Source organism: Zophobas morio, unplaced genomic scaffold (assembly GCF_036711695.1).
Source record: "Zophobas morio isolate AGI-343-1 ecotype UQ-CSIRO unplaced genomic scaffold, CSIRO_AGI_Zmor_V1 ptg000004l, whole genome shotgun sequence".
NCBI classification, from domain to species: domain Eukaryota; kingdom Metazoa; phylum Arthropoda; class Insecta; order Coleoptera; family Tenebrionidae; genus Zophobas; species Zophobas morio.
This window is the reverse complement of record NW_026972109.1, coordinates 17,379,266-17,407,160: the sequence shown is the minus strand read 5'-3', so window position 1 is coordinate 17,407,160 and position 27,895 is coordinate 17,379,266. Positions and strand designations below refer to the sequence as shown.

At 33.3% G+C, this 27,895-nt stretch overlaps 1 protein-coding gene across 6 annotated transcripts in view; it reads right to left on the bottom strand.

Annotated features, from left to right (window-relative positions):
• Positions 1-7,305: 7,305 nt before the first annotated feature.
• LOC135143784 (diuretic hormone receptor-like) overlaps positions 7,306-27,895 on the bottom strand; it is a 136,608-nt gene continuing 116,018 nt past the window's right edge. For 3 of the 6 annotated variants that reach the window (XM_064075726.1, XM_064075731.1, XM_064075737.1), the window contains exons 9-10: positions 17,390-17,556; positions 7,306-7,667 (exon numbers count right to left, since the gene is read on the bottom strand). In XM_064075726.1, coding sequence (XP_063931796.1) covers positions 7,496-7,667; positions 17,390-17,556 — 339 coding nt within the window. In that variant the 3' untranslated portion in view covers positions 7,306-7,495. Of the gene's footprint in view, positions 7,882-7,940; positions 16,144-17,389; positions 17,557-27,895 lie in introns of those variants that run through there. The other 3 variants (XM_064075739.1, XM_064075742.1, XM_064075738.1) reach the window with 3 other exon arrangements.

The following is a 27,895-nucleotide window of genomic DNA, read 5'->3' as shown; positions in this document are numbered from 1 at the left end:
CTAACGTGAAATTCTGTGGATAAAGAACTTAAAATGCATTTATTATGCTTGTTGTTTGTTTTGCTGCATATAAATGGTTCTAAATGAGTGCTAAGATAGCGAGGTAACGTTGCATTAGTAAGCGGCGGAAGTCATATTTGCTTTTGTAATATTAATATCAGTGACATTAACAGCACATCGTATATAGCTCAGCTTAACTTTAACCTAATTAATATAATTAGAACAATAATTATTAGTGCAACAAATGCGCAAATTGGTATCAAAATTTACCTAAGGAAGAAAAATCGATGAAAATTCATTTATAACTGTTTTTCAAAATACAATACAGTTGTTACTGACCTCTTATTCGCTACATTTTTAATACGAAATAGTTAATAACAAAAAAAAAAAGAAAATACGAAATTAGAACACAGTTCTTTTCATGATTCCTGCTTGAAGTATCACATTTGAACAAACTTAGACTGAAAAATTTATGTAAAGATTCTGTATTCCGTCAGCAGTGTACAGGACGAGTGAGCGCATGATATAAAAGCGGGTAAAAGGCATCTGTTTCACCGTCACGTATATCGAAAAATTAATTCATTTAAGGAAATTCCTTTGTTTCAATTTCATCATTTTAATTAAATCGGAAATCCAGTTGATTACCTGAAATAACGCTCTGAAAACAATCAACTTGGCCAAAATGGAGACGAATTTCGTTAACAAAACTACTATAGTAGCATGAAAATGTTCAAAGGCAACGTCTCGACGATGCTAACCTTGTTATGGAAACGTGTCAATGCATTCAATTGACTTCGAGGAATTTTTTCCGACTTCTCGTCCAAGCGAAATATTGAACCTATCCTGTATTTCACCTTTGGCGTTTTCGATGTTAATATTTACGGACTAGCTCATTGTAGTAAATTAAGTTTGATCAGGTAGTAAACTAACTGACGTAATTTCAGTAAAGTAATTTTTGGGTGTTATCCTCATCGTAATTATCGTAAATTTTATTTCAATCATTAAACAAATACCAACACCAATAAATAACTTTGATGTACATTGCATTTAGTTTATCCACAGTGTAATTAAATGCAATGCACATTTAGTTTATAGGCAGTGCGCCCCTAAAGTCTAGAATAAATTCAAACGAGATTTAACGTTCTAAGCAATGTTTTGTAAATGACGTCAGAATTATGTCGTTTGATATTTACCGACACCTTAGTTTTTAATTAAATTGGTTACTTTAGTAACATATTATTATTTGAAAAATTCTGCAAAGAATAAAAAAATGCCCATCATATGATTTTTAGTCACGACGAAGAAACTGGATTTTCTTTTTTACATTTTTCATGTTTTTTTTTAATTCACCAGACAATCAAGTGCGTTTTTTTCAGAAATCAGATGTCAAAAACTATCAAGTATGGTGACAAAAATTTCAATTATCTATTGATTGTCGACTATTAAAAAACCCTTATTAACAATGTTTGAAAGCACAAATCGCACAAAATTCGCATTCAAATACCAATCAGTGTAGTCAACTTCCTGAAAAATTGGTTGCTATTGTTCAGGTAGGACCTCTCTGATTTCTGGAGCAGAATTCATTTATTCTACATATTTTTTTTGTGAGAACTTTTGTTCGTTAAATTGAAAATGAAAGTGAATTGTTACCAGATTATTGACGTAACCAAAATTCTGGGGAAACAAAAGAAAAAGGAGATGAAAAAATACTTATAGGAGGGGATTTTAACGCAAGATTGGACGATAAGGGGACAAGAATAATAGATAAAGAAAAGGGAGAGAAAAGAGGATCAAAAGATAAAGCAAATAACAAAGAAGGGAAAATATTGTCGCAGATAATAGAAGAAATGGGATGGGAAATTTTGAATGGAAACAAGGAAGGAGATGAAGAAGGAGAATGGACGTACGTAGGGGCGAGGGAAGAAACAGAGAATTTCAAAGTGGGGGAAAGGGTAGAATCAGACCATATGCCTCTAGAAATAAAAATCAAAGGAAAAGAGCAAGAGTACGAATAACAAGAGAGAAGAAACGAAAGAAAAGAATTAGAAAAAAGAATATCGGATGAAGAGGGAATTTAAAGATACAGAAGTAGACTAGAAAAAAAGAAAATAGAAGTAAAAGAAGATATAGAAGCTATGATGGTGGAACTGAGCAACCTAATTGTAGAAGCTACGGAAAAAAGAAAGATATACATATGGCAAGGGAGGGATAATGGATGGAACCGAGAATGTAGTGAGTTGAAGAGAAAAGCAAGGGAAAAATTAAGAAAATGGAAGAATAACAAGGGAAGGAAAGCAGAGTACCTAAAAGCAAGAGAGACTTATAGGAGAAAATGGGAAGAAAGAAAAAGAGAAAAACGAGAACAAGAAGAAAAGACAATAAAGTCCCTGAAAACAGAAGAGCAAGTATGGAGATATATAAACAAGTAACGGAGAAGGAAGACTGAAGTCAGCGGGAAAATCAAAATACATGAATGGAAAACACACTTTATGGAATTATTGGGAGGTTGTGAGGAAAAATGCTGCAAAATAAATAAAGGAATCACAACGACGGAAGAAATGTGGAGAGATTCGGAAATAACAAAAGATGAAATAGGAATACAGATTGAACTGAAAAGAGGCAAGGCACCAGGAGGGGACGGAATCCAGAACGAAGCGTGGATGTTCGGGACAGAAGGAGTGAAAGAAAAGATATGGAAAGTGGTAAATGGAGTTTGGAAGGGAAAAGGGTTTCCTCGGCAGTGGAGAGAAGGTATAATAATCCCATTATTTAAAAAAGGGCAAAAAAGTGATATGAAGAACTACCGAGGGATTACCTTGCTCAATACGGCGTACAAGATATATGCAATGATTTTCGATGAGAGGTTACGAAAGGAGATGGAAGCAAGGAGTATGTTACCAGACGGTCAGGCAGGGTTTAGGAAAGGAAGAGGTACTATGGACAATGTGTACATCCTGCGGCATTTAGTGGGAAGAGAAACAAGGAAAGACGGTGGACGAATGTACGCATTGTTCATAGATTTCAAAGCAGCGTTTGATATCATGAATAGAGAGAAAATGTGGGAGTATTAGAGGAGAAAGTGAATGGAATAGAGAGTGAGAGTTTTTATACAAATAGAAGAGTGAGACAAGGATGCCCACTCAGCCCCGCATTGTTTGCAGCTTATCTAGGAGATATAGATGAAATGTTCAGAAAAGCACAGACAGGAGGGGTGGTAGTCGGCAAAGAGAAAGTGTGGTCGTTGGCGTACGCAGATAATTTGGTGATTGTGGCAAAGAAAAGAGAAGAAATGAAAGCAATTATTAAAAGTTTGGAGAAGTATGTAAAAACAAGGAATTGGAAGTGAATGTGGAAAAAACAAAAATGGTGGTGTTTGGGAAGAAAGTAAGAAAGGAGAAGGAAGATTGGGCATGGAGAGGGAAGAACATTGAACACGTGAAAGAATTCCAGTACTTAGGATATACATTAAAGAACAATAACTCAGATAGAGCGCATATTCAAGAAATGGTCCAAAAAGCGAACAAAGTGATAGGAATAGTATGGGGAATAGGAGAGAGAAAATTTGGACATGATTATAAGAGAAGAATGATGATGTTTGATAGTTTGATCAAAAGTGTATTTATGTACGGAGCTGAGATTTGGGGATGGAGGAAATATGAAGAAATAGAGAGAGTGCAAGAAAAATACTTGAAATGGACATTGGGATTGGAAAAGTACACGCCGGGGTATATAGTGAGAGAATAAACAAAAAGGGAGAAAATGAGAGTGGAAGCGGGTAAAAAGGCGGTTGGATTTGAAGAAAAGTTCAGTGAGAGAGGTGGTTGCAAGATATTGCAAGAATGTTGGAAAGAAATAAGAAAGGAAGGGGGAAAACATGTTTGGAACGAAAGGGACAAGTATTATGAAGGAAAGGGATATGCATGTGAAGAAATAGAGGGAATGAGAGAAATGGGATGGAGTATGAAAGAAGAACTGAGTGTAAGAGATAAGGATATAGATAAGCAAGAACGTAGATCGAGAATATCGGAGTCTAGATATAATGCAGACTATAGAAAAATAGTAAAGGATGAAGTACCAAAGTACACACAGAGAGAGAGAGAGAGTATAAAAGAAAAAAGAATGATGGCGAGATTTAGGTGTGGAAATCAAGAGAAAGAGAATAATTTTTGGATGGATGGATGAAACTGACAGAAGGTGTAGGATATGTTGGAGATAGGGAGAAACAATAGACCATATGCTGGAAGGATGTGAAGGATTGAGAGTATGGAAGATAAGGGAACTATGGCAAGGGGTGGGCAAGCAGAAAGAATAGAATATTTATTATATAACACTCGAATTTTTATTTTTATTTTTTATTTTTTTATTTTATTTTATTTTATTTATTTTTATTGTTATTGATTTATCTGATGTAGATTAAGTTATTTTGTACCCCTAGTGGGAATATTATTAAGCCTGTAAGGCAAATAATAAATTAATACTACTAACCAAAATTCTGGGGGTCACAAAAACATAAGAGTGTTACATATAACATGTAACACTATATAATTCCAACATTTCTGGAAAATTAGACAAGTCGTTTTTGATTCAATCAATAAATTAAATTTCCGCTTTAACTTTTCCAATTTCAAGAGAGATTATTATTTAAAAAATTGATTGAATATTATTTCTACAGAATTTCCCTGGACTCTGAACTACGTATCCAACGTTTTCCCTATAAGTTAAAATAAATATTTTTTGTGTTACTACACACAAAAGATCATGCCATTCGCATGTTTCATGTGAGGACTCGATTTTGCATTGATACAAACACATTATTCTAAGAAACCATAAACTCTCTCTGCTTGTTAGCCTAATTCTTTGATTGAAAAAAAAATATTTCGTAGGATTTTCTAATTAACGAAAAATCAGATTTCTTAATAAAAAATTAGTCCAAGGTTTTTTACACCCTCCGAAGTACAGTCTAACAAATTCAGCTTCTTCGAAAAATTGTAGAAATAAAATAGGTAACACTTATAATTTAAAGTGAAGATATGTATGGACTTCTAAAGTACGGATAAACCAGTCACAATATAAGGGAAAAAATGGATATAGTGGAGATCGACCAGACCCTTCGTTGGTATTATGTATTTAAAGATCACTGTTACTATGAGAAAAATTGAATAACAAACATTATAATAATAACAACAAATAAAATCAAGGTAAATTCATAAACTACAAGCACAGGAGTATGCTACTTTCCAAAATTTTTATAACATTTATTAACCAAAATTTTCATCAAATTGTTGGCGTGAATAATCTAAAGTTTAGTAGTTTCTTGAGGAGAAAAACGTGTAAGTACCCACTGACCATATGGACCTTATTACAATACTTTCTTAGCTTACGCTTGACAAGTCAAAATAAAATTTTTAAAATGGAAGAATAGATGAATTCTATCGGTTTATCATGTTTAGGATAACCTTAAATTGTCCGCCAAGGTTCAAATTACCCATTTTCTAGTTTGAAATTCAACTGCAAAATTTGGTTACACATTTTGAGTTCTTTTTTCAAAAACTAAGAAAGTTTAATAGCATATTATTTTGCATATTTTAAATAGGATTTACTTAGCAAAATTTTGAGTTGACGTCAACAATTTTTTGGTGGAAATGATCAGACAAATTTTATTTAGCGCTTTACGGTATCCTTCAAATACACTAAAATTTCACAACTAATTTAGTAGTTTCGGAGATACGCTGAATGCGCAAATTCCACACCCAGAATGTGGGCAAAGTGTTTGATGTGGTTTTGTAGAGAAGCAAATAAGTAGACTTTTCTCGTTTAAGACCAGTCCCTTGATTTTTTTGTTGTGAGCGTCAGTCTATTTTCAGAATTTTCATTTTCTCTATTCCTATTGTTATGAAATTTTACATATAATTTGTCCACAATTTTTTAAAAAGACGTTATCATCATCTTTTTTTATTTTGGTAAAATTTTTCATCACGTATTTTTAAAAATCAATACCTACCTATTTCAGTTATTTATAGAAATTTCGGAACCAATCTTCACCACTGTTTTCATGTTACGGGAACGTTATCGACTTTTTTTGTCGAAAATGGGATACAGTAAAATCAGTTTTTGTCAGAAAAATTGCTGTTTACGAATAATATCGGCTGAGGACGTGTCTGATAGCCAAATTTGGTTTCAATAAGATGGTGCTACGCCTCACTATACTGTTAACATTCGACCCTATTGTTTTATTTTTGTTTAGGGCGTGACAATTTTGAACACACATTTAAAATTATGTTTAATTTATCAATTTTGATTTTTATGTTTCCTATTTCTTCACAAAATATCGTTTGTGTAAAAAAAATGTGACTTGGAGCAGTTTTATAAAAATACTAATTTTCTGCAATTTTTATTCATGTTTTCGTGCTTTTCATACGAATTTTTTTTTCTTTTATAATCCAGTTTTTCCCAGTTTTGAAATAAGTATGTAACAAACCAGGTTTTACCGTTAAAAAATTATCAACGTCAAACTTCTGTCGTTATAAAAAAAAGTTGCCCGTGTTGTAAATCTTATACATATAACAATTTATTCTTGATGTTTTCATCAATTTCTTTTTCTTCCATACTTACCGCATATTAATACTTTTCTGGTGTTTTTTTTCGGATTTTAATTTGTAACAACTTGTCAAAATTATGTAATATTTCTTTATTCACTCGCATTTGTCGTTCACTGCTTAACTTTAATCCTTTTGAATATTTTTGTTAGAATTTTACTTCCAATATTTCAGACTCGTCTTTTATGTCCAGTATCAATGCTTTGCAAGCACACAGTCGTTCTGAGATAATCGTTTCATAAACTCGAATTTTTTAGCTCTTGGTATGTTCCTCTCTTTTAAAACTTTTGACAGCATTCCAGCAATGCTTCTTCTGGTCAACCGTTTCTGTTAGTCCTATGTAATCGATTGATTCTATTTTATCCATTATCTATCTCTTATTTCCGCTGCACTCAATTTCCAATTTCAATCTCCTTTTCTTGCCATTATCCTTCCCCACCTTGTTTTTGTTGGCAAATCTGTAGTATTAATACTTACCAGTTGATTGTCGTAAATTAAGCTCAATGATGTATACACAAGTTTTTAGACGTTGCTTCTACTGGATTAATTAAAGAAATATAATTAGCAACAAATAACACTTATTAAAGTAAAAAAAGTTGAAAGCTGAAATTAGAGGAAAAAAAAACATATATAAATAGGAGGAACGTAAACCCATGACAAATACGCATGCAAGCACTCATCCGGTCATTCCGCAAATAAAACTGCCATCTGGATGGAACTGTATTTTATTAACCCCGTACAGTACCCTGTTCACAAAACAATACCAGCGGGACCCAGAATAAACGGATACACTACATCTGAAAGAGACTTGTGACCACAGAGACTTATTCGTTCGTATTTAAAAAAATACATCGAGACATCGAGAGAAACCCGAAATTGAAATATTTACATAAATGGACTTAGACGTTGCCCCCGTAGCTGGGGCGCGGCGGATGCAGGAATGGGCTGCGGGACTGGCCGCCCCCGTTGGAAGAGGGCCGCGTCGTGCCGCCGTTGACGGTGACCAGCGTGGTGGTGGTCACCTCCGACGTGCAGGACTCTCTTTTATGGTAGGTCGGCTGACTGTACAGTCTGTATCGAACATTATGCAGGTCAAATCAATACCATGCTGGGAACTAAGTGCGGCATTAAAGAAAACGCTGGATTGCTGCTGGACATGCTTACACACATGCACAACTTTACCTATAAAAACGAGAATTATTGTCACGGTGGGGTCTTCCTCGTGTGATTGCCGGCGTTAGAGGGAGCTAGGTTTGATAGCCGTCCTCTCTTAGTGCGGGTTTGGCTTGAAAATAAATGGAAATGGAGCCAGTTGTGGCTAATTGCATGCACAAATAAAACGAGTTGAATAAAAAAGACTTTATTTGCTAAAATGCAAGGTATAATGGAAAGTACAGGTACATTTAGTGCGGGTGTAAGTGGTTAATGTGCAAGTGTTAGTTCCGCAGCGGCAGTGTTTGTGCTTTTTGGACCAGTCGGTGTATGGTGAAAAATTAAAAGCGGCATTTTTTAGTGGAGTGGTTGTGTTACTATTAACTGCACTTGGAAATTTATTTACACACGTGAATTGTTTAAGCATTATCTAGGCTTATTTATAGAATTTCGTGAGACATAACTTGGTTGCGACTACGCTAAACCCCGATTACAAATCTTTAGTCTCATTACATTGTTTACTATTCTAATGATTGCTTATTATAGACTTATGAAAATTTGTTTAGCTTTTACTTTTTCTTTTTTGTGTAGATTTTAAATTATTACTCTCTTAAATGTTTCTTTTAAATCTTTGATAAAATCCAACTAAAATTATAGCGTGATTATTGCTTTGATACTTAAACTATCATAACTAAATTATTTAGACACATATTTGCCGGAGAGTTTTCTTTGGTTTTTGTTATGTACTAAAAAATACTTATGTTTCTTAAATCTTCTAAGGTGCCGAAAACAATAACTTTAACCGACTGCTGATTCACATTCCTCAGAAATATGACATGAAATCCTTACAAACCTCAATAAAGTCGATATTTAGCCGCTTATAGTCTTTTTTCGCTATTGCCTGTCTTTTATATACAATAATGGCAGTAAGAAGTAAAACTTTCCTGGTGGGTCTCGAAATAACCATTTCCTCTCCGTAAGCTTATTTAATAGGTACTTGTACCGATTTGTGCTCTACTTTGTGTATTTCCTTTTTCGTTAAAAACGGTCTTTGTGAAGACTATGCTTTTACCTATACGACAGAAAAGTATCTGTATATTTTTCTGTCGCATAAATTCTAACATTTTAGTTTTTTCCGCTTCTTTTGGAGTGTATAACTATAATGGCAAGACGGTTCCAGTGTTAGAATTATTCTGGCAGATAACAAATTAATCATATTAATTGAAATTTTAAAAAGTCTGCCATTACTAAGAAGCGGAAAATTTACAACATTTTTAAATTTCACAGATCACTGGATGTAAGAAAAGAAAAAAAAGTGTAAGCAAATATTTCAACTTCGTACAAAACTTTTGCCATTAAAAGTTAAACAGGTGATTTTTTAATGTAAATGAACGTTAAAAATGCGGAAGAAGAAATTGAGCTGTAACAAAAAAAATCTACCGCTAAAAATTCCATTGTTTACTTTGGAGAAAATACTCTCTCGTGGAGCTCAGAATAGAAAATTAATACTTGGTAAAATGAATTGATATTGGGTTATTTTACATTTTTTGAAAAAAAAAAGAGATTTCAGTTCAGGAAGCAAGTCCAAAATCTTGAGATGATTATTCTAATAATTAATTTTCCTTGATATGATGTTGCACAAAACATAAAAAACATTTCCCTCGTCCCTGACGTACAATGAGACATACATACATTCGAAAAATTATAAAATTTGAATTTTATTTTCTTTTATTAGAATAAATATATGTAAATAATTAAATATGTAATTTTAAAGTAAACGTAAAGAAGCGTGCTACATGTATGTTTCAAATGAGATTTTAGTTTTTACTTTCAAAATTTTGTGATGACGTCATGACCATTTTTGCAAGGCCATAGTATATCAACTTGGATTGGATATAATATAGTATTGTATTGAGCCGTTCTTGATTTGATCAATAAAAGAAAAATGATTCATTCATGAATTTTTTCGAGCCACCTGCAATAGCAAATCAAAAAAATATTAGTGCAATGATAAATCACAAGTACAGAGTGATAATATTTTGTATAATTCAGACAGGATTTATTCCAGAAAATTTTGAGATGACGTCATGAATTTTTTGGGAGGAGACAAATGAATACATTTTGATCACGATAACCTTAAAAAGATTTCAACGCATTCGGTTTCGCAGTTACCGATTTATTCAATAAAATAAGTAAAACAATATTAATGCAATGATAAATCACAAGATGACGTCATCAATTTTTTCGGGGGATAAACATACACGTTTTGATTAAAAATTTACCGTCTCGACAATAATTTCTGCAAGATTTTAAGGCATTCAGTTCTTCAGTTCCTGATTAATCAATTAAATAAATTGAGTAATTAATACACTTTTTTGGGTCACCCTGTATAAGCAAATCTAAAAAATATGAATACAATGATAAATCAGAAGTATAGACTCATCACATTTTGCGCTTTTTAGGTAGGATTTATTTGGTAAAATTTTGACGTGACGTCATCATTTTTCTGGGGGATTAGCAAATATATTTTGAATAAAAATTTACCATGCAAAATATTGTTATAAAATTTTGACTTTTTTCCAAAAATCGGGACGTTTCGGGTAAAAACTCAACATGAATTCATAAACTACTTGTGAAGAACTATGTTACCTGATTCTGATACAATTTAAAACCCATTTATTATGTACAATTTTGAGGTGAACATTGTTGGTGAGGACGATTAGACAAAGTTTGAATAGTGTTTTACCGTCTACATGATATTCGTAGTACATATATAAAATTTGACAAAAATCGGTTCGGTAGTTTCGGAGATTATTTATTTAACAAAAATTGACACAGACGGCAGACGGACAGGCAGATAGACGGAAACGGGAGACCCATCGAGAAAATATGAAAGCTGCCAGTCACCCAATGGACTCGATTACAATACTTCCTTAGTTTACGCTCAGGAATTAAAAAAAATATAATACTACGTGCAGGATTTTAAAATATTTGAGTAGAAGATTTATTATAATTATAATATACATTATATATTATTTATTATTTATTAGTATAGATATTAAGAACACAAAAGTTCTTTACGATCAAAATATGACAACTCTGCCTCAAACAAGGAAGAAATTGAAGCATTATTTGTAAACAAGGAAGAATTGAAAACGAACAATTGGTAAAACTATCAATATTGGCTGCATTCCTGAGCAATGAGTAAGTATACACAGTTCACAGTTGCCTCAGTGGCTGAAGATGAAGGAAAATAATATGCCTAGATAGTATTTAATATAAATTCAAGTACGGCCCTGTAATATTCGCAAATACAAAATAATACAGCCCCTTCTGGTTGAGAAACGGGAAAGATTTGTGAAATTTATAACTACTGTCGGTCATCATCACGCTATAAATTTAGTTAGACTACACAGTTTTCAAACTTTGGACGATCAAATATTGAGTTAATCAAAGGTTTTTGATATTTCAGAAAAAAATATTTTTCTTTACAAAATGTGGTTTAATTTATTACATTTATTTACAATGTAGACTTTTTTATAATAACACAAAATTTGTATTTTCTGTATATGCATTTAAAATATGAAACGAATCTATCAGTATTTTAGTTTGGACGGCGATGTTGAAACAAACAATACCTGAAAATGTAATTTAGTGTGAAAAAATAAAAATTACATACATGAGGCTTAATAGGAGTCGCTACGTTTGGATCTTACGGTGTTGTCAATATATTTTCGGAATGTAATATCTCCATTATTAACACACCTATGGTTATGAAATTTTAAATGTAACTTGTCTACAACTTTCACCACATAACTGCCAGGGCAGTTTTTTTTAACAATTTATTATTATCATATATTTTTTTAATTTTGCTAAAATTTTTGTATCACGTATTTTAAAAAATCAATAGTTCAGTTATTTATGGAAATTTTGGAACGGAGTTGTCACCATTGTTTTCAGCTTGCAAAACTTTAGAAATCGGACTAGGTCTATTTTGACTTTATTTGTTGGGACTGAGATTAGTAAAAATAAAAGTTAGCAACTTCTATGACACAAACTTTTTTTGTGTATCGTTTCTAACAAAAAAAAAATCGACGATATATCTGGTAGGATTTCTGGAGTTTTGTAAACTGAAAAGTGTGTTGAAAATCGTGTTTTGAAATTTCTTTAATAACTGAGATACTGATTATTAAAAATACGTTATGAAAAAATTTCACTAAAATTAAAAGAAAAAAATGATCACAAACTGTTTTTAACAAAATTGTCCTGGCGTTATATAAAGAAAGTTATGGACAACATATACAGGGTGTTATGGAAATACACGAAAAGCTATTGTTGAAACCTTAGCAGCTAAAGAGTACAACGATTGCTACTATTAATTTATTCTACAAAGATGAAGTGATAATTGAATATTTGTCAACTCAAAATTGACAAGTAAAACTCGAAAATTGTTCTTTAATAAACCAGATAAACAAAATACAACCTACGTAGAGTGTCAAAATTACAACAAATGCTCCAAATCTCGGCACTATTTCGTATACATGCCTCAGCACCCCGAATTAAACTTTGATGCGTTCTGCCTATCAAATCGCTATTGGCCCTAACTTCAGCAGCACCGTTCTGTATTCCGTTTATAAGTTCCTCGACAGTATTGACTGGAGTTCGGTACACTAACTGTTTCATGTGACCCCATAGAAAGAAATCACAAGCGTTAAGATCAGGTGATCGAGGAGGCCACAGAACCGGTCCATTTCTTCCCATCCAATTTTCAGGAAAGTTTTGCCAAACGAATCTTCTCACCTCTCTTGCCTAATGAGCAGACGCCCCATCTTGGAGATACCACATATTTCTTCTTGTTGCCAGCGGTACTTTCTCCAAAATGTTTACCAAATTATTGGTCAAAAATGAGCTCTTTACAGATCGGGAGGCCAAAAATTCCTTTCTTGAATTGCATCTGGGTTTTCATCACACCAAAGATGGGTACTGTGCGAGTTAAATACACCATCTCTCGTGAATGTTGCTTCGTCTGTTGAAAGCAACATTGTAACGAATTGAGGATCCTTTCTATTTTTGGCACACAGCCACTCGAAGAAATGAACCCTACTCGGAAAATCTTCGGGTTTTAAGTGTTGAACTCGTATGTGGTATGGAAACAGACGCTGCCCATTTAGTGTTCTCAAACCACAAATGGTGAAACTCCAATTCGATAGGACAATCTTCTAACGCTTATCCTTGGATTTTCTCCAACAGAATTCAAAATTTCTTCCTCGGCGTCGAGCACACGCTCAGTTCTTTCACGACCACGATCGTTGCAACAAGGTTGAAATTTGCCGTTTTCTCGTAATCGCTGTACAACGGCAGCAAAGGTTTTAAGGTTGGGCAACCCATGTTCAGGAAATGTTTCCTACCGCTTGCCCGTACGTGAGGACCATATCGGGCATTTCAGCATTCGAAAAATCTGCCATTTTTAACTCACGACAAACGTCCGATGAATCTGTCATCATTTTTGCTAAGCAACCTATTTTTTACCTTTTTAATTTTTTTATGGTAACTTCTATCTTCGTAAAATCAGTAGCGTAGGGGAAATTTTGCATAAAATCTCATTGAATTTTATCTCAAAAATTAAAAAAAAAAATTATTAGAACGATTTTTGATATATGGTCTCTATACTATACCGGGTGTTTCTTTTATTTGATACAACCCCTGTAAATTTTTTATTTTTAAAGATAAATCTGTAGTTCTTTGAGCAAATTTGTATCATTTTAAAAGATCTAGTGATGACAACAATTTTGCAATTGTTTTTCAAGCAACTAGATTTTGAAATAAACGGAAAATTTTGGAGATATTTTACTAAATAACTTTTTTATTATTGATTTTAGAATATTGGTTGCTTGTGATTTTTTGTAGTCAAAAATCAATCTTTCCATTTATCAAAAAATATACCTAGTGTTCCATTAAAAAAAATAAGTTGGCGTCATTTCCGGTTCTACCGCCAGTGATAATAAAAATATGTGCTTACCATCATATAAATCTTTGAGAATGATACAAATTTGGTTAAAGAACTACGGGTTTATCTTCAAGAATAAAAAAGTTACAGGGGTTGTATCAAATAAAAGAAACACCCTGTATATATCTCTATACCCCAAACAATTTTTCCGTGCATTTAAAAAACACCCTGTATTTAAAATTTCAAAATCGTAGGTCTGTTAATAACGAAGATATTAAATTCTGTAAATAGATCGAAAATTCCACACGTAGCGACTGGCCTTAAAGTGAATTTCGCAGAAAATTACACAATATTTTTACAATGATTTTGTAATAGCAAAAATTATACAAAAAAAAATCGATGTAGATCTACAGATCTAAAAGTATTATAAATGGTTGATGTAATTTCGTGTTTTATAAAATCGTCAGTCAGGTTCATAAATTTGAGGTAGCGAAATGAAGTCATGCCTATACATCTAGGTTCTAGTATCAAACACAGAAATATTTGAGATTTGGCATGAATTCTAAATTTTAAAAAATTAAATACTTAATACATTTCACTTGCAAAAGAACGTTACGTTTCTACATTTCATTTTTAGATGAGAGATTTTATTTATTTTTATAAGCTAAGTGAAGCCGTGATATTTATTTTATCCCGAACTTTGCAATCTTGTTTTATTAAAATAACGTTAACCTCTAGAAGGAATGAGAATTGAAACTTTTTGTTATGAATTTAAAAATCTACGGACGTCAGATGTGTTTTTATTCGTTAAGCCTTTGAAATATAAACTACAGTAAAAACTGCAAAAGTAGTTAAACTGGAATCAATCTAACTATCCGTGTCTTCATTTTACGCTTCCTTGAGTTCACCCAATAACGACTAGTTAAATTAGTTTGTCTAATTGGTTGTTTTCTATTTTTAATTGAAATTAAAAAGGCGGATTTTTATATTTCTATCTCTCTACATTTTCGGCATGAACTACAACAATGTAAAATTTCTGTAATTATAAAATGAACTAAAAAAATAAATGTAAATGTGAACAATATAAATATTTGTCTCATGGTTAACAATGAGTAACTAGTAAATAAACGTTTATTGTATACCTTCGTTCCACTAGTCAAAATAACTCTAGGCATCTCTAAACGTCTATACTCATTTAAATATATAACGTTAAATTAAACAGGTTTCAATTTGACGAAACTTTACTGGAATTTGTATATAATAAATCTCAAAAACGCAGTTTTAAATTATCTACTTCTTTCTCAAAGTAGATCAAAGTCAAAATAAGTCAACTGACTAACCACACAAAAATTTCTTTGAACCCTCCACTATCTACAAAAATCCGTTTCTTTTTCTCACACCGGTTGTTAAAACAACCAAAGCCACCTCGGCATTGATCGTGTTCAAATTTAATATATTTGACAACTTCCAGTTACAGGTTAATTAACCGCTGGGAAACTAATATGCACGACAACGCAAAACATTTTAGTTGCCTAAGGGGTATTAACTTGTGGTAATTAATTCTGGTGCGTTCGAACTGTTTCATATTTTTGTCATGCGAATCGACGCACATTTTACTCGTAACTTATCTAGATTTTAAATTCGTTTCACAAATTACCTTTGAGCTTTGTCGATGGGTCTCACGTGGCCAATCGTAAAAACAAACTCGAGTGATTTATGAGAACACTTGTTTTTTATGGGTTAAAAAATTGATGTTCGAAAGACTAGGCCCACAATGGTCGTTGTGATGAAAGTGTTGAAAAATGTTTGTTCTATACGCCGTTATAGCGATATTGGGTTTTGTTGAAATTTCGTAAGCACAAACTGTGAAATTAAATTACACCAAAATTTTAACAAAAAAAATGCCTTTAAAACTTCGATTTACACTCTCTGCGCGCCAGCGTTTGGAATGAGGTAAAATAAGGCACGATTTCCATGAAATCCTGAAAGCTCGATTTCGAAATAAAAAACCTATCTACTAACATAAAAGAAATCGATGCTGTTGCCTTTAATAACATTGCAAAGAAAACACATCTGGTCATAGACAAAGTGCTTCCTTATTTTACAACTAACTACATCTTCCAAAATCGAACATCTACCAACAACCCACAGATCCGCTTTCCTTTTGTTTTTTAATTTTAATTCAAAACAATATGAAACAGTTCAACAAACCCTCGCCCATCCCCAGCACATGTTAGTCCAGAGGCGAATAAGAATTGTATCGCACAGTATGTTATTACATTTGAAAATATACGAATTCCAGTATTAAATTGTATCTCCGTGCAAAGCGCCTCGGGATGGACTGGCAAAACACGGTCTTAGCGAACGCATCCGTTGGTCTGACGGCGCCCGGCGAATTTTCCTTCAGGTTCGACATCATCCGGCATTACCAATGTCCATTCCGTATCTCTGACAACCAACATGCAACATGCATTATGGATTATTCGGTGACAAATAAATAAAGACGTCGAAAAAAGCAATAAATACGACAAAAAAGGCGACATGCGGAGGTGATCCATCATCGAATATCGAAATTCATAGTCAACAGTCGCCGATAATGACTGCAAAAAACGTAGGCTTGTCAGAAGTGAGTTATTGTTAGACCTGCTGACTCGGATTTCAGGATTCAGGATCACTTCGGGGGTTGAGTTGCGGGAATTTGGCCCAGATTTGGAATAAATTCGCACTTGTAGTTCAATCCCGATCTATGTAATGCTGTTACCTGTTAGTGAGGTCAGATTATGAGAAAAGTTTCCTATGAAACCAGCAATATGAAAGCTGTAACGTTGAACATTCTCCGAGTTTACATCTAAGTCATTGTTTGAAATCCTTTCGAGCAAAATTCGTTTTTCTCTTTAAAATAAGTAGCAGATTTTATTTCAAAAAATTTTTTAAATTTTACTAATCGGAGGTGATTGTGGAAAATAAATTCCGACATCTAGAAGGAAGTAAGAAATCACATCAATCACTCCAGTAGTTCCTGAAATTATTTACTTAATAAAATCGTCAGCAGCAAACGACAGACGACAGACAGACGGAAACGGGACACCTATTTTTCATTACTCTAGGAGTCAGTCGTACGCTCGGAAAATCTCTTAGTAAAACTTTTAAAAATATTTTTTCCTCTGTACACAGTTAACGGATTAAAACATGTTAAACCCAAACTCACTTAGCAAAACACGAACTTTGTGAAAAAATTTGATTATTCTCACGAAACTGCTAGACGTATAAAAAGCAAACTGAAAAATTGAGTCCTGAAAAGAAAAGAAAAATTACGCCATGAATTCTTTCACCACGAAAAACTAGCATCCGCCTTCTTTCCGCGACCGCTGTGTTCAGCACAATACGCCATAAAAAACTATTATATCTCCAATTTCCGGTAAACTCGGAGAAATGAAACATCACCAAAACGGGCATTTAAGTAATCAAAAATGCCGCTCAGTGTAAACTAAAAGCTTCCGTACGTCCTGCACTCAGCATGCAAATGCAAAATTTAAAATTTTTTGTTATGAACCGCCTCTCCCGCAAACAATTTTCCTAAATGCATTTCGTAACAGGTGAGTCCATCAGCATTGCAAATCCGTCCCGAAAATGCCATTAAAATTCCAATTTATTCCAAATTCAAGCTGGATTCGGCCCATCGAGCACAACTCACCGAATACTTTCAGTCCTAGATCTGGGCGACCAATCCTTGCTCCTGCTTCCGGAGCGCAGTCTGCTCGGTCCTAAGGACCTTCGCGTTTTCCACGTCTCGAAGTGGTGTCGTACGGTATTCTGCACCTCCGTGTTCAAGAAACAGTAGAACAGAGCCACGGTGAAGCCCTGGAAATTTCATTTAAAGGTTATTGTGGTTTCCTGGAATTACCATATAAGCGACTATCTTTAAATGGATCTAAAATTTCAAAGTAATCTGTGGAGTAGGTTCGGAGATTATCTGTCTAATAACATCTCCGACGAACAGGTTGGAATGGGAGACTGGCATTTTTGTATTGTATAAGCTGTGAAGCAGCTGGAGAGACAGAGAAACAGTGAAACACAGGAGATAAACTTAAAACAACCTATACCGCATAACGCATTTAAATTGATTTTTGTTTATCTTTAACTTTATGAAAAACAAGAATTAAATAGTATAATATATATATATATATATATATATATATATATATATATATATATATATACATTGGTGCCTTTAGTATTCGATACAAATTCTAATGGGCTATACGTTACAAACATTGTAGTTCCATTTTTGTTTAGTTTCTTCTTTTACTTTGGGGAGAATATTTTTTCGCTATTTTTTCTCAAATTAGTCTATTTTCAACAACACGATAATACCCCAAACATATTTCACTTGCTAATTTCTTATACAGCAGTATGACCTTTGCAATTAAGCTCCGCCCCTGGTCTCACAGCGAATAAAAAATTTATCACAACTTGGATCGGGGATACAAATTGCGATGGTCTTTTATTCGTCGTGTGACCAGGGGGGGGGACCTTAATTCCAAATTCCATATGTCTGTACAAAAAATTACGTAAAAAAGTAAAACAAAGTAAAAAAAAGAACAAAAAGCAGGGAAATAATATTCTTATTCTCTCAAAACTAAAAGGAAAAAGAAGAAAAAACTATACGAAAATAAAACGTTTAGTATTCACAATTTCACTTTTTTGTAAATTTGTAACGTAAATCGGTGGATCTGGCTACTCTGACGACGCAGCTGCAAATAATTCTAACCTAAAATTCAGCATTTGATATTTTAAGTACTCGAATTTCGTTGTTGAAAGAGGACCATTTTCTTACGAAAAGAAAGTAAAAGGATAAGCACCGCCCACCCGCCCCCATCTCAATTGTACTTATTTTTTTTTATTGGTCATAGGCGGAGCTTAATTAAGAAATTTATATTTCTCTACAAGAAATTACCACGTGAAACATTTTTAAGTCTCGCGTCGTTGAAAAAAAAAGCTATGGATATTAAGAAAAAGAAGCCGAATATGTTTTGCTTTTTTTTTTTCTCTTAATATATATATTTTCTTTTTCACAACAACAAACAACATAAAACATGTTTAAAATGGTAAATTTTGTAGGGAAATATCGATTTTGCAATTATGCTCCGCCTCTCGACGTGGCAACGAATGAAAAATTCAACACAATTGAGACTGGGGCGGGTATAGGTAGAGCTTAAACTTTGACTTTCTTTTTTATTTGATACATATAATTTTCTTTGAACAACACGATTACTTACTTAAGATATGTTTCAGTTGGTAATTTCTTGGAGAAAAATGAGGACTATAAGTAAGCTCTACCACTCGGCTCACGACGTATAAAAAAATCATCACAATTGAGATAGGGTGGGTGGGCGGGGCTAATATTTTGTTCGTTTTTCTTAATATATGTATTTTATTTTTCAAAACAAGGAACTTAAAACATGTTTAAAATGATAACTTTTTGTAAAAAATATCGATTTTGCAGTTATGCTCCGCCCCTCGGTGTCACAATAAATGAAAAATTCATCACAACTAAGATCGGGGCGGATGTAGGTGGAGCTTAAACTTTAACTTTCTTTTTTATTTCATATAAGTATATAATTTTTTTTGAACAACACGATTATCTAGTTAAGATTATGATGTTTCACTTGGTATTTTTTTGGCGAAAAATGAGGATTGCAATTAAGTTCTACCCCTCGACTCACGACGAATAAAAAAATCATCACAATTGAGATAGGGCGGGCGGGCGGGGCTTATATTTTGCCTTTTTTTTTTTTTTCTTAATATATGTAGTCTGCTTTTCACAACAAGAAACTTAATCATATTTAAAATGGTAAATTTTGTAGGGAAATATCGATTTTGCAATTATGCTCCGCCCCTTGACGTGGCAACGAATGAAGAATTCATCACAATTGAGATCGGGGCGGGTATAGGTAGAGCTTAAACTTTGACTTTCTTTTTTATTTGATACATATAATTTTCTTTGGACAACACGATTACTTACTTAAGATATGTTTCAGTTGGTAATTTCTTAGCGAAAAATGAGGATTGTAAGTGAGCTTCACCCCTCGGCTCACGGCGAATAAAAAATATCATCATAATTGAGATATGGCGGGTGGGCGGGGCTTATATTTGCCTTTTTTTCTAAATATATGTAGTCTTCATTTCGCAACGAGAAACTTAATTATGTTTAAAATGGTAAAATTTTTTTGGGAAATATCAATTTGGAAATTATGCTCCGCTCCTCGGTGTGACACCGAATGAAAAATTCGTCACACTTGAGATCAGGGCGGGTATAGGTGGAGCTTAAACTTTGACTTTCTTTTTTATTTAATGCATATCATTTTCTTTGAACAACACTATTACCTACTTGAAATTATGTTTCAGTTGGTAATTTCTTGGAGAAAAATGAGGATTGCCCCTCGGCTCACGACGTATAAAAAAATCATCACAATTGAGATAGGGCGGTGGGCGGAGCTAATATTTTGTTTTTTTTTTTCTTAATATATGTATTTTCTTTTTCACAACTAGAAACTTAAAACATGTTTAAAATGATAAATTTTTGTAGAGAAATATCGATTTTGCATTTATGCTTCGCCCCTCGGTGTAACAATAAATGAAAAATTCATCACAATTAAGATCGGGGCGGCTGTAGGTGGAGCTTAAAGTTTCACTTTCTTTTTTATTTAATACATATAATTTTCTTTGGACAACACCATTATTTGCTTAAGATTATGTTTCAGTTGGTAATTTCTTGGCGAAAAATGAGGATTGCAATTAAGCTCTACCCCTCGAGCCACGACGAATAAAAAAAATCCTCACAATTGAGACAGGGTGAGTGGGCGGGGTTTATATTTTGCCTTTTTTTTTCTTAATATATGTAGTCTCCTTTTCACAACAAGAAACTTAATCATATTTAAAATGGTAAATTTTGTAGGGAAATATCGATTTGGCAATTATGCTCCGCCCCTCGGTGTGACAACGAATGAAAAATTCATCACAATTGAGATCGGGGCGGAGCTTAAACTTTGACTTTCTTTATTACTTCATTCATATAATTTTCTTTGAACAACACAATTACCTACTTGTTTTTGATCACTCATTTTATTGGACGAAAAGTGGAATTTATATTGATAAATCCTGGAATTTAGACAAAAAAGGTAAAACCAACCCCACCCACACCCGCTTTGGAATTTCATTGGCTTATTTTTATTTAGGTGAGATTAAAATTGGATTTTATTCTGGCAAGTGGTACGATAAAAAAAACTTCAAAGTGGTTTTTATATTGATAAAACTAACCACACCCACCTCTGCTTTTGAATTTCATTGGCTTATTTTATTTACTGCGAGATGAAAGTTGAATTTTATATTACTAAGTGGTAAAATCTACGATTAGAAAAAAACTTCAAAGTGGCCACGCCCGCCCTCCCCGTTTTCTTTTTGATCACTCATTTTATTGGACGAAAATGGTTTTTATTTTGATACAAAGTAAAAATTAACCCCACCCACCTCCGCTTTTGAATTTCATTGGCTTATTTTATGTACTGTGAGATAAAAATTGGATTTTATTTTAGCAATGGGCGAAATCTACTAATGTGCACGTAATATTAAAGTTTAATGTAAAGAACCGTGCTACGTCTATGTTTCAAACGAGTTTTTCCTTTACAGAATTTGTGATGAGTTGTTTGTCAATTTGGATAGGTGTAGCACAATACTAATAATAACAATACTGCATTGTCGAATTTTTGTAATTTTTATAATGGAAATCCCATCAAAATCTCGACGTCAGGTGTAATTCAAGATTCTAGCTTAAAATCACTGTTTTTTTTGTTTTATTTAAGAATGATGTAAGTCATTTTAATAGCCTACAGTGTGCTGACAAAAAGGGCACGCCAACTCAACGGTACATTATTAAGTTCAGTCTAAGTTCGGGAAGAACAAAATATCGATTTAGACCGATAAATAAAAAAACTCTAAAAATTAGCCACACTTGTCTAATTCATTCTAAACAAGTTTTAAGGTTTTTGTTATTACTATAATATGAAGAAAACTGTGGATGACAACAAGATACTTCCAAAATTATTTTGAATAATGGAGGTCTAATTGATTTCATGTATCCAACACTAAGTGGTGAAATATTGAAAATAAAAGTTAAATTTTGAAGGACTACATTTTCTGTATTCCTCAACAACGTCTCATAGAGTTAATATGCCATTTTTTCAGCACCCTGTATTTGTCTTACTTCGATTATTGAAAACAGTCTGCATCAATCTCCCACATTACTGTGTAAATCATCTGCAACGTAATCTAAATGTCATTCGATATGGTCTTACACAATGCTCCGAATTTGAATGTAGAGAAATAATTTCCGTTTCTTGCTCACATAATATAAACGGTCAGCTACTATTCGACTCAGAGTTATGAAATATTCACATTTGTAGACCATATTGAGGCCATTGCTTCCTCTGAACATAAATCTCTGAGATTTATAATGCGTTTATCTATATTTTTTTAAATTTAATGGTTGTCAAGTTCGTATTATTCGTTTCTTTTAAGCACATTAATTTATTATTTGGTCACCACGTCATTTTCTTCATTATTAGTTACTAACAAAGAAAAAATTAGTAACACTCATTCATAATGGTGCGCTTATAATCGAAATACTTTGAGAAGAACACACCAATAAAAGGACTCAGTAGACGGACGAGTCCACCTGAGTATTTTATTTTCTTATTCTGTCTCTTGTGTTTAAGATAGTAGAATAGAACAACGGTCAACCTAGCAAATTTCACACAACGATTACGGTGAATAGAAATGTCCGATCGAGCACGTTTAGTGCATTAGAATTGCACTAAAGCAAATGTTGGTTTAGGGTTTAGTGGCCTGTGTGTAGCCATCAAATGGCCTATAGGTGGTGGAAAATTAGTCTCTTCATTCGATTGCTAAATCAAATTGGATGAGTGGCTAGGGATGGGTGGAGTTGTTGTAATATTAATGATGCGGATAGTGAGCCTGTTACAGTAAGGGTTGTTGGGGCGATCAACACGACAAAGCTTAATTGCTGATAATTCCTTTGGGAAGTTTATGATAAAATAGAGATGAAATTAAGTAGCATACAAAAAACGGTTCATCAAAATAAAGATAAAAATTGCACCTCAGGAAGAAATAAAATTATTTTAAAAATAATGAAGTTTTATCGTCGAGTTATAAAATGGCAGAGTTGTCCACAATTATATTCCAAAGTTTTATGACCTAAAAATAAACGAAATTTTTTGTTTTAACGTGCAATTTTTTTAGATTTAGGAGAAATTTGTTACTAAAACCACATCCTATTTTAGAATGAACAACATAACCAATTTCATTCGGGTGATAATTTAAAAAGGGATAACACATTTAATTATTCATATTACTCCTCACTTCTAAGGGTGGTAATTTCATTAATTAAATTCGGGGCGTCGTTTTACAAAAAATGTAAATACACATATCTGTTAAATTAATGTCACTGTCGGCTAAAAGCAGCTTTGAGCCGAACACCAACAAAACAAGACAAACTTTTACCGAAACATTTAAGCAAAAACCGCACCAAAACTGCTAAAATCTATTTTCATTTACGTAGTGGAGTTTCTGCATCGTGTTTTCTTTTTGTATAATTAAACTTAATTTGGTTGTAATCAGCAATCTACCAATATTTCGAAAAATAGCTTTATTTTTGATGTGCCAAATCCTTTCCACATCCTAATATCTTTTAATAATTATTATTGTGTATATATATCCTATTAAGCATTAATAAAAAACAGGATTAATTTTGTCGGAATTTTTTGTAATAAAAATGCCATAAACGCAACTGCCGAAAATATTAAGCGACAGTGTGAATACGCAGTAACACATGGCAATCAAATAATGGTGGATGCGCTGGGTCAAAAAACCCAGTGACAGTTAAAACACGATCAAATGTAAAAGTTTACAGCAGGTTATAATTTGCATTCCATATTTTGCATTTCTAATTTGAAAATATATTTGAAGCAGAAAATGTGAGAAAAATGTTAATATATTCCAACTCATTTTACTGCTCAAACTCGCGTTTTTTTAACGTTTTTTGCGCTCTGTTCGTTTTCTTTCTTTTCTGCATGAAAATTGCTTTGCGGTTGACTTAAAATTTGATCGAAATATAATGCAATTAATTAATTTCATGTCATTGCCTGATCTGTGTCACATTAATTGACATTTTCACTGAATCTAAATTAACTAATTGCAATAAGACGAGAAAAGCACACTAATGTCCAGCTTACACCAACATGAAATTCAGTAATACCTATTACGTTTATTACTAAGTCTGATATATTTGTAGCACGCGTATTGCATTTGTAATGTTACCACATGAAAATGTTTTGTTTAATACTCAAAGACTTATAGATGGAAATTACTTCAAAGCAAGAAGAGCTTGGCCATATTCTCTCTAAAAATAACCATTACAAATGAATGTCGTTTCGGACCTACATCTTTAATATTCAAGCTTAATTTAGCAAAGTTTATACCTCTAGCATAAACCTTCCAGCAATGGTCATGTTTTCAAGCAGCGCCTCATTCCCCCCGTATGTACACACCAAATTAAGTATGCAAGACCCCGCTTTAATACATTATGCAAGTGAACTTTGAGCTTTAGAAACCGGGTTAGACAGAAGATATAATTTGTATGAGTGCTTTGTACGAATCTCTACGATTACTAAAGTCGTTAAGAAACTACTTACAAATGACATCGAATTATAATCCGGTTAATACGAACCTTCCCATTTGGGAGAACGATTTTCCAACCACACTTTTGCAAGAGTTGTTTTGTTCTTTTTTCCGAGATGACGAAAGTTCTATTAGTTTTTAAGCGGCACAACTCCAATAAAAACCTTTTTAATAGCGGAAATTAGATTTGTTCACAGATAATTAATTTTTCCTTGTGAGCGTTAGTTGGGGAAAAGTTTTAATAACAAAGCTTTCGTGGATTTTGTTGGGTAAGGGCCGGATTTTTTCATTATTTTCAAAGCGGGATGATTATATTTGGCTGGCTGACGATATAAGGAGACGTTCAGGGGGTTATAAATACCTGTAAAAGGGATGAAAAGTGGTTGAGATTGTTAAGTTGTTTTTTCGCTTAGCAGGAACTAACGGAAGTTTAAACACACATTATTGAAACGAATTACTTTACAATTAATTTTCATTTTTCACAGGAGCGTTCGCGTTTTAGCAGGCGCATTTATCACGTGGTAATGGAAAGTCAACAGAGAGTATTTTCAAAGACAACCAGTCCGTTTAACATTTTCAAATTAGTTATTAAATTATGAAAGCCCGTATTATGGAAGAACAATAAAATTACCCAGACTCCGCTTTTAGAGAAAGAATTTTTTTATAACGTATTGATTTCAATCAATTTATTTGTCAAGAGCAAAGCTTCAACAATAACAGCGTAAAAAATCAAACCTCAAAGCTTTTCTCTATTTGTTGGCGCTTTCTGTGATGCCTTTCAGAACATCCACAAATAAATCATCAATACGCAATTTTTCCGTACCGGTAGATCAAAATTCGAAAATTGTTGACCAGGTTCGAATGTTTCAGCTATTAATCACTTTGTTATGAAAAGTAGAACGGCGCTTACTTTATCAACACGTTGGATAAAAGGCGAAGCTTTGTACGCTGAGAATTGTTATCAAATTCTTCATGCAGAAAGCACATTCAAACAAACTTACGCTTTCTTCTCTTTGGAAGCTGTGCAAGCTCGACTCTAAAGAAATTCATCGTATTAAATCAACTACTGATAAAGTAAAGATAAATGCTCCGTGTGCTGTTAGCTCTTGTTAATTTAATGAAGCATGTCTCTGGAATTTTCTTCTTGTAATTTTTGTGGGTAACTTCGCTCGACTCGCCCGCATAATACTTCTCTTCTGTTTAATTTTCGAGGGCTGAGTTTTTAATTTAGCGGGAATTTTTCGTATTAACCTTTGAAGTACACGTAACTAGAGAGTTTGGTGCTTTAAAGGGAGGATTTGGTAATAATTAAAAAAAAAATGTAAAGTTATCCACACGGAACATCCTCCATTTCCTCAAAGCAACAAGTAGAACATGTTGGGGCGCAATTTTCTCAGAATTTATGTAATATTTTCTTGAAATGGCATCATCTATTTTGATACGTACAATTGCAATAGTAACTCAAAGCCTTTTCTGAGATGACTTTACCGATTTTTTGGAAATGTTAGTACGTTACTAAATTTTAATAAAGTTCTAATATCAATTTTCAGTACTAGTAAAAAAATTTTTACCTAAATTTAACATCACAGGTAAAGGAAAACATTAAACTGCAAATTTAAAGTGAGATGTATTTAAAAATTCGTGAAGTGACGTCATCAGTTATTTGGAAGGCATAAACAGACAAATTGTGTTTATATACGTATTCACCAGACCTCAATACAGCCAAGGTTACTTAAATATCCACAAAGATATTAAACTCAGTTTATTTTGTCTTGTTTATGACTGCAATTTACACAACTTATTTAAGTTATGAATACTTTTATGTTATTAAAAAACGAATTTAATTTTAAATTTATGCAGAACTTTCTTGCCCTTTGAACAATAACAGGTATGCCATACACAAACGATTACTAGAATATGGCGTTGATGTAAGTGTTCAGCAATTGGTTTTAGCAATTCCCTACAACAGCTATCAATTGTTCCCCCTTGTTTATCGACCAAATTAACCCTCCTACAAGAACCTCTGCAGAATGTCTACCCCCTTTGATCCCATTCTGGCTTTCCTCATCTTTCAAATCAAAACAGATTATCTCGCAAGTCCACAGTCTTAAATCCGGTCCTGGCGCCGCAATATTTCGTCTCGCTTTTAATGGGACGCATCTCCCGGGACAGATTAGCTAATTTATCCGCAAAGTTGCTGTCTAGGTAAACATTTTTAGCAAATAATTCACGTAAAGTCCTGGTGTATCTGTGTTTATTCCGTCCTCATTAAAGTCGCTTTTCCGCCGAAAAAATTGAATTTGTAATGACTCCATTTCAAGCTATTACAGAAAATATGTATACGAACCAGATTCTGTAAAACTTGTAAGACGACACTTTTAAAAATAGCCCTTTTCTTGTTGTCAACGAATTAAAATTTAACGCTATACTTTAGAGATTCTAACGTCATAACGGACTCCTCAAAGGAAGATATCAGTTGCTTAAATGAATAAATAAAAATTTCATTTAAACTGCGCCTTTGAAGAAATCCATCAGAGAGCTTCCTTTTCAAAAATTCATACGGCTTGTTCTGCGAGCTTTATGGAAACGGAACTACACAAGCTGCAACGTGACCCTTTTCCGGAGATAAGAAGGTAGTTATTAGGAATTAGACGTTGCGTGTGTGGACGTTGATTTCGGGTTTAAGTCAGGTTTCGCCAGTTAAGGGTTTATTTAATTTGCGAAGAGGGGAACTGAAAGATATAAAACATTTGTTCGATGAGTGCTTAATCTTAGGACGAGGATGAGACAAACGTGATTAAGCCGAAGAAAAGTTCGGCTTTAAGATGGCCATGGTTAAGTACAATCGAGTAAATGTTTCCAGCTGGATTATTGGGGTAATATCTCGTAATATAATACTTCTGCAACAAAGAGGGCAACTAATGGAGTTGTCAATTAATGTAAGAGTCCTACAATGAACCAAAAGCTGGATTTTTAATTGCAAACATCAAAACTGACACTAATTAGTGGCGTAATTTCATTCTTTTACGGATCATAGAATACGGAATTGCAGGTTTTCTGCAACCCTAATTGTTACCGCACTGAATTGTGACTAGAGCCAGTTTTCTCTGCTCCTTCCGTAACGAAATAAATCAAAAAATCATTCTTTGAACAGACATATTACTAATTGGAAAACCAGTCACTAATGCGAGTTTACAGTCCCCACGTTCCTTTGATCATAAAATCAACATTTAATTAACACATACATCTGTCACTCCTACCAGTCAAAGCTTGCTTCACCATAAAGAACTCGCACTTCCCCAATTAATTAATTGAAAGTAAACAAAACCTCTTCTTTCTAGGAGCTACAGCATTATCTCATTTTATTAACCCCAGCATCCGATCCACTGTTCCTTAAAACTTTTTAATATTTCAAAAACCCACTCCACAATTAATTATCAAACAC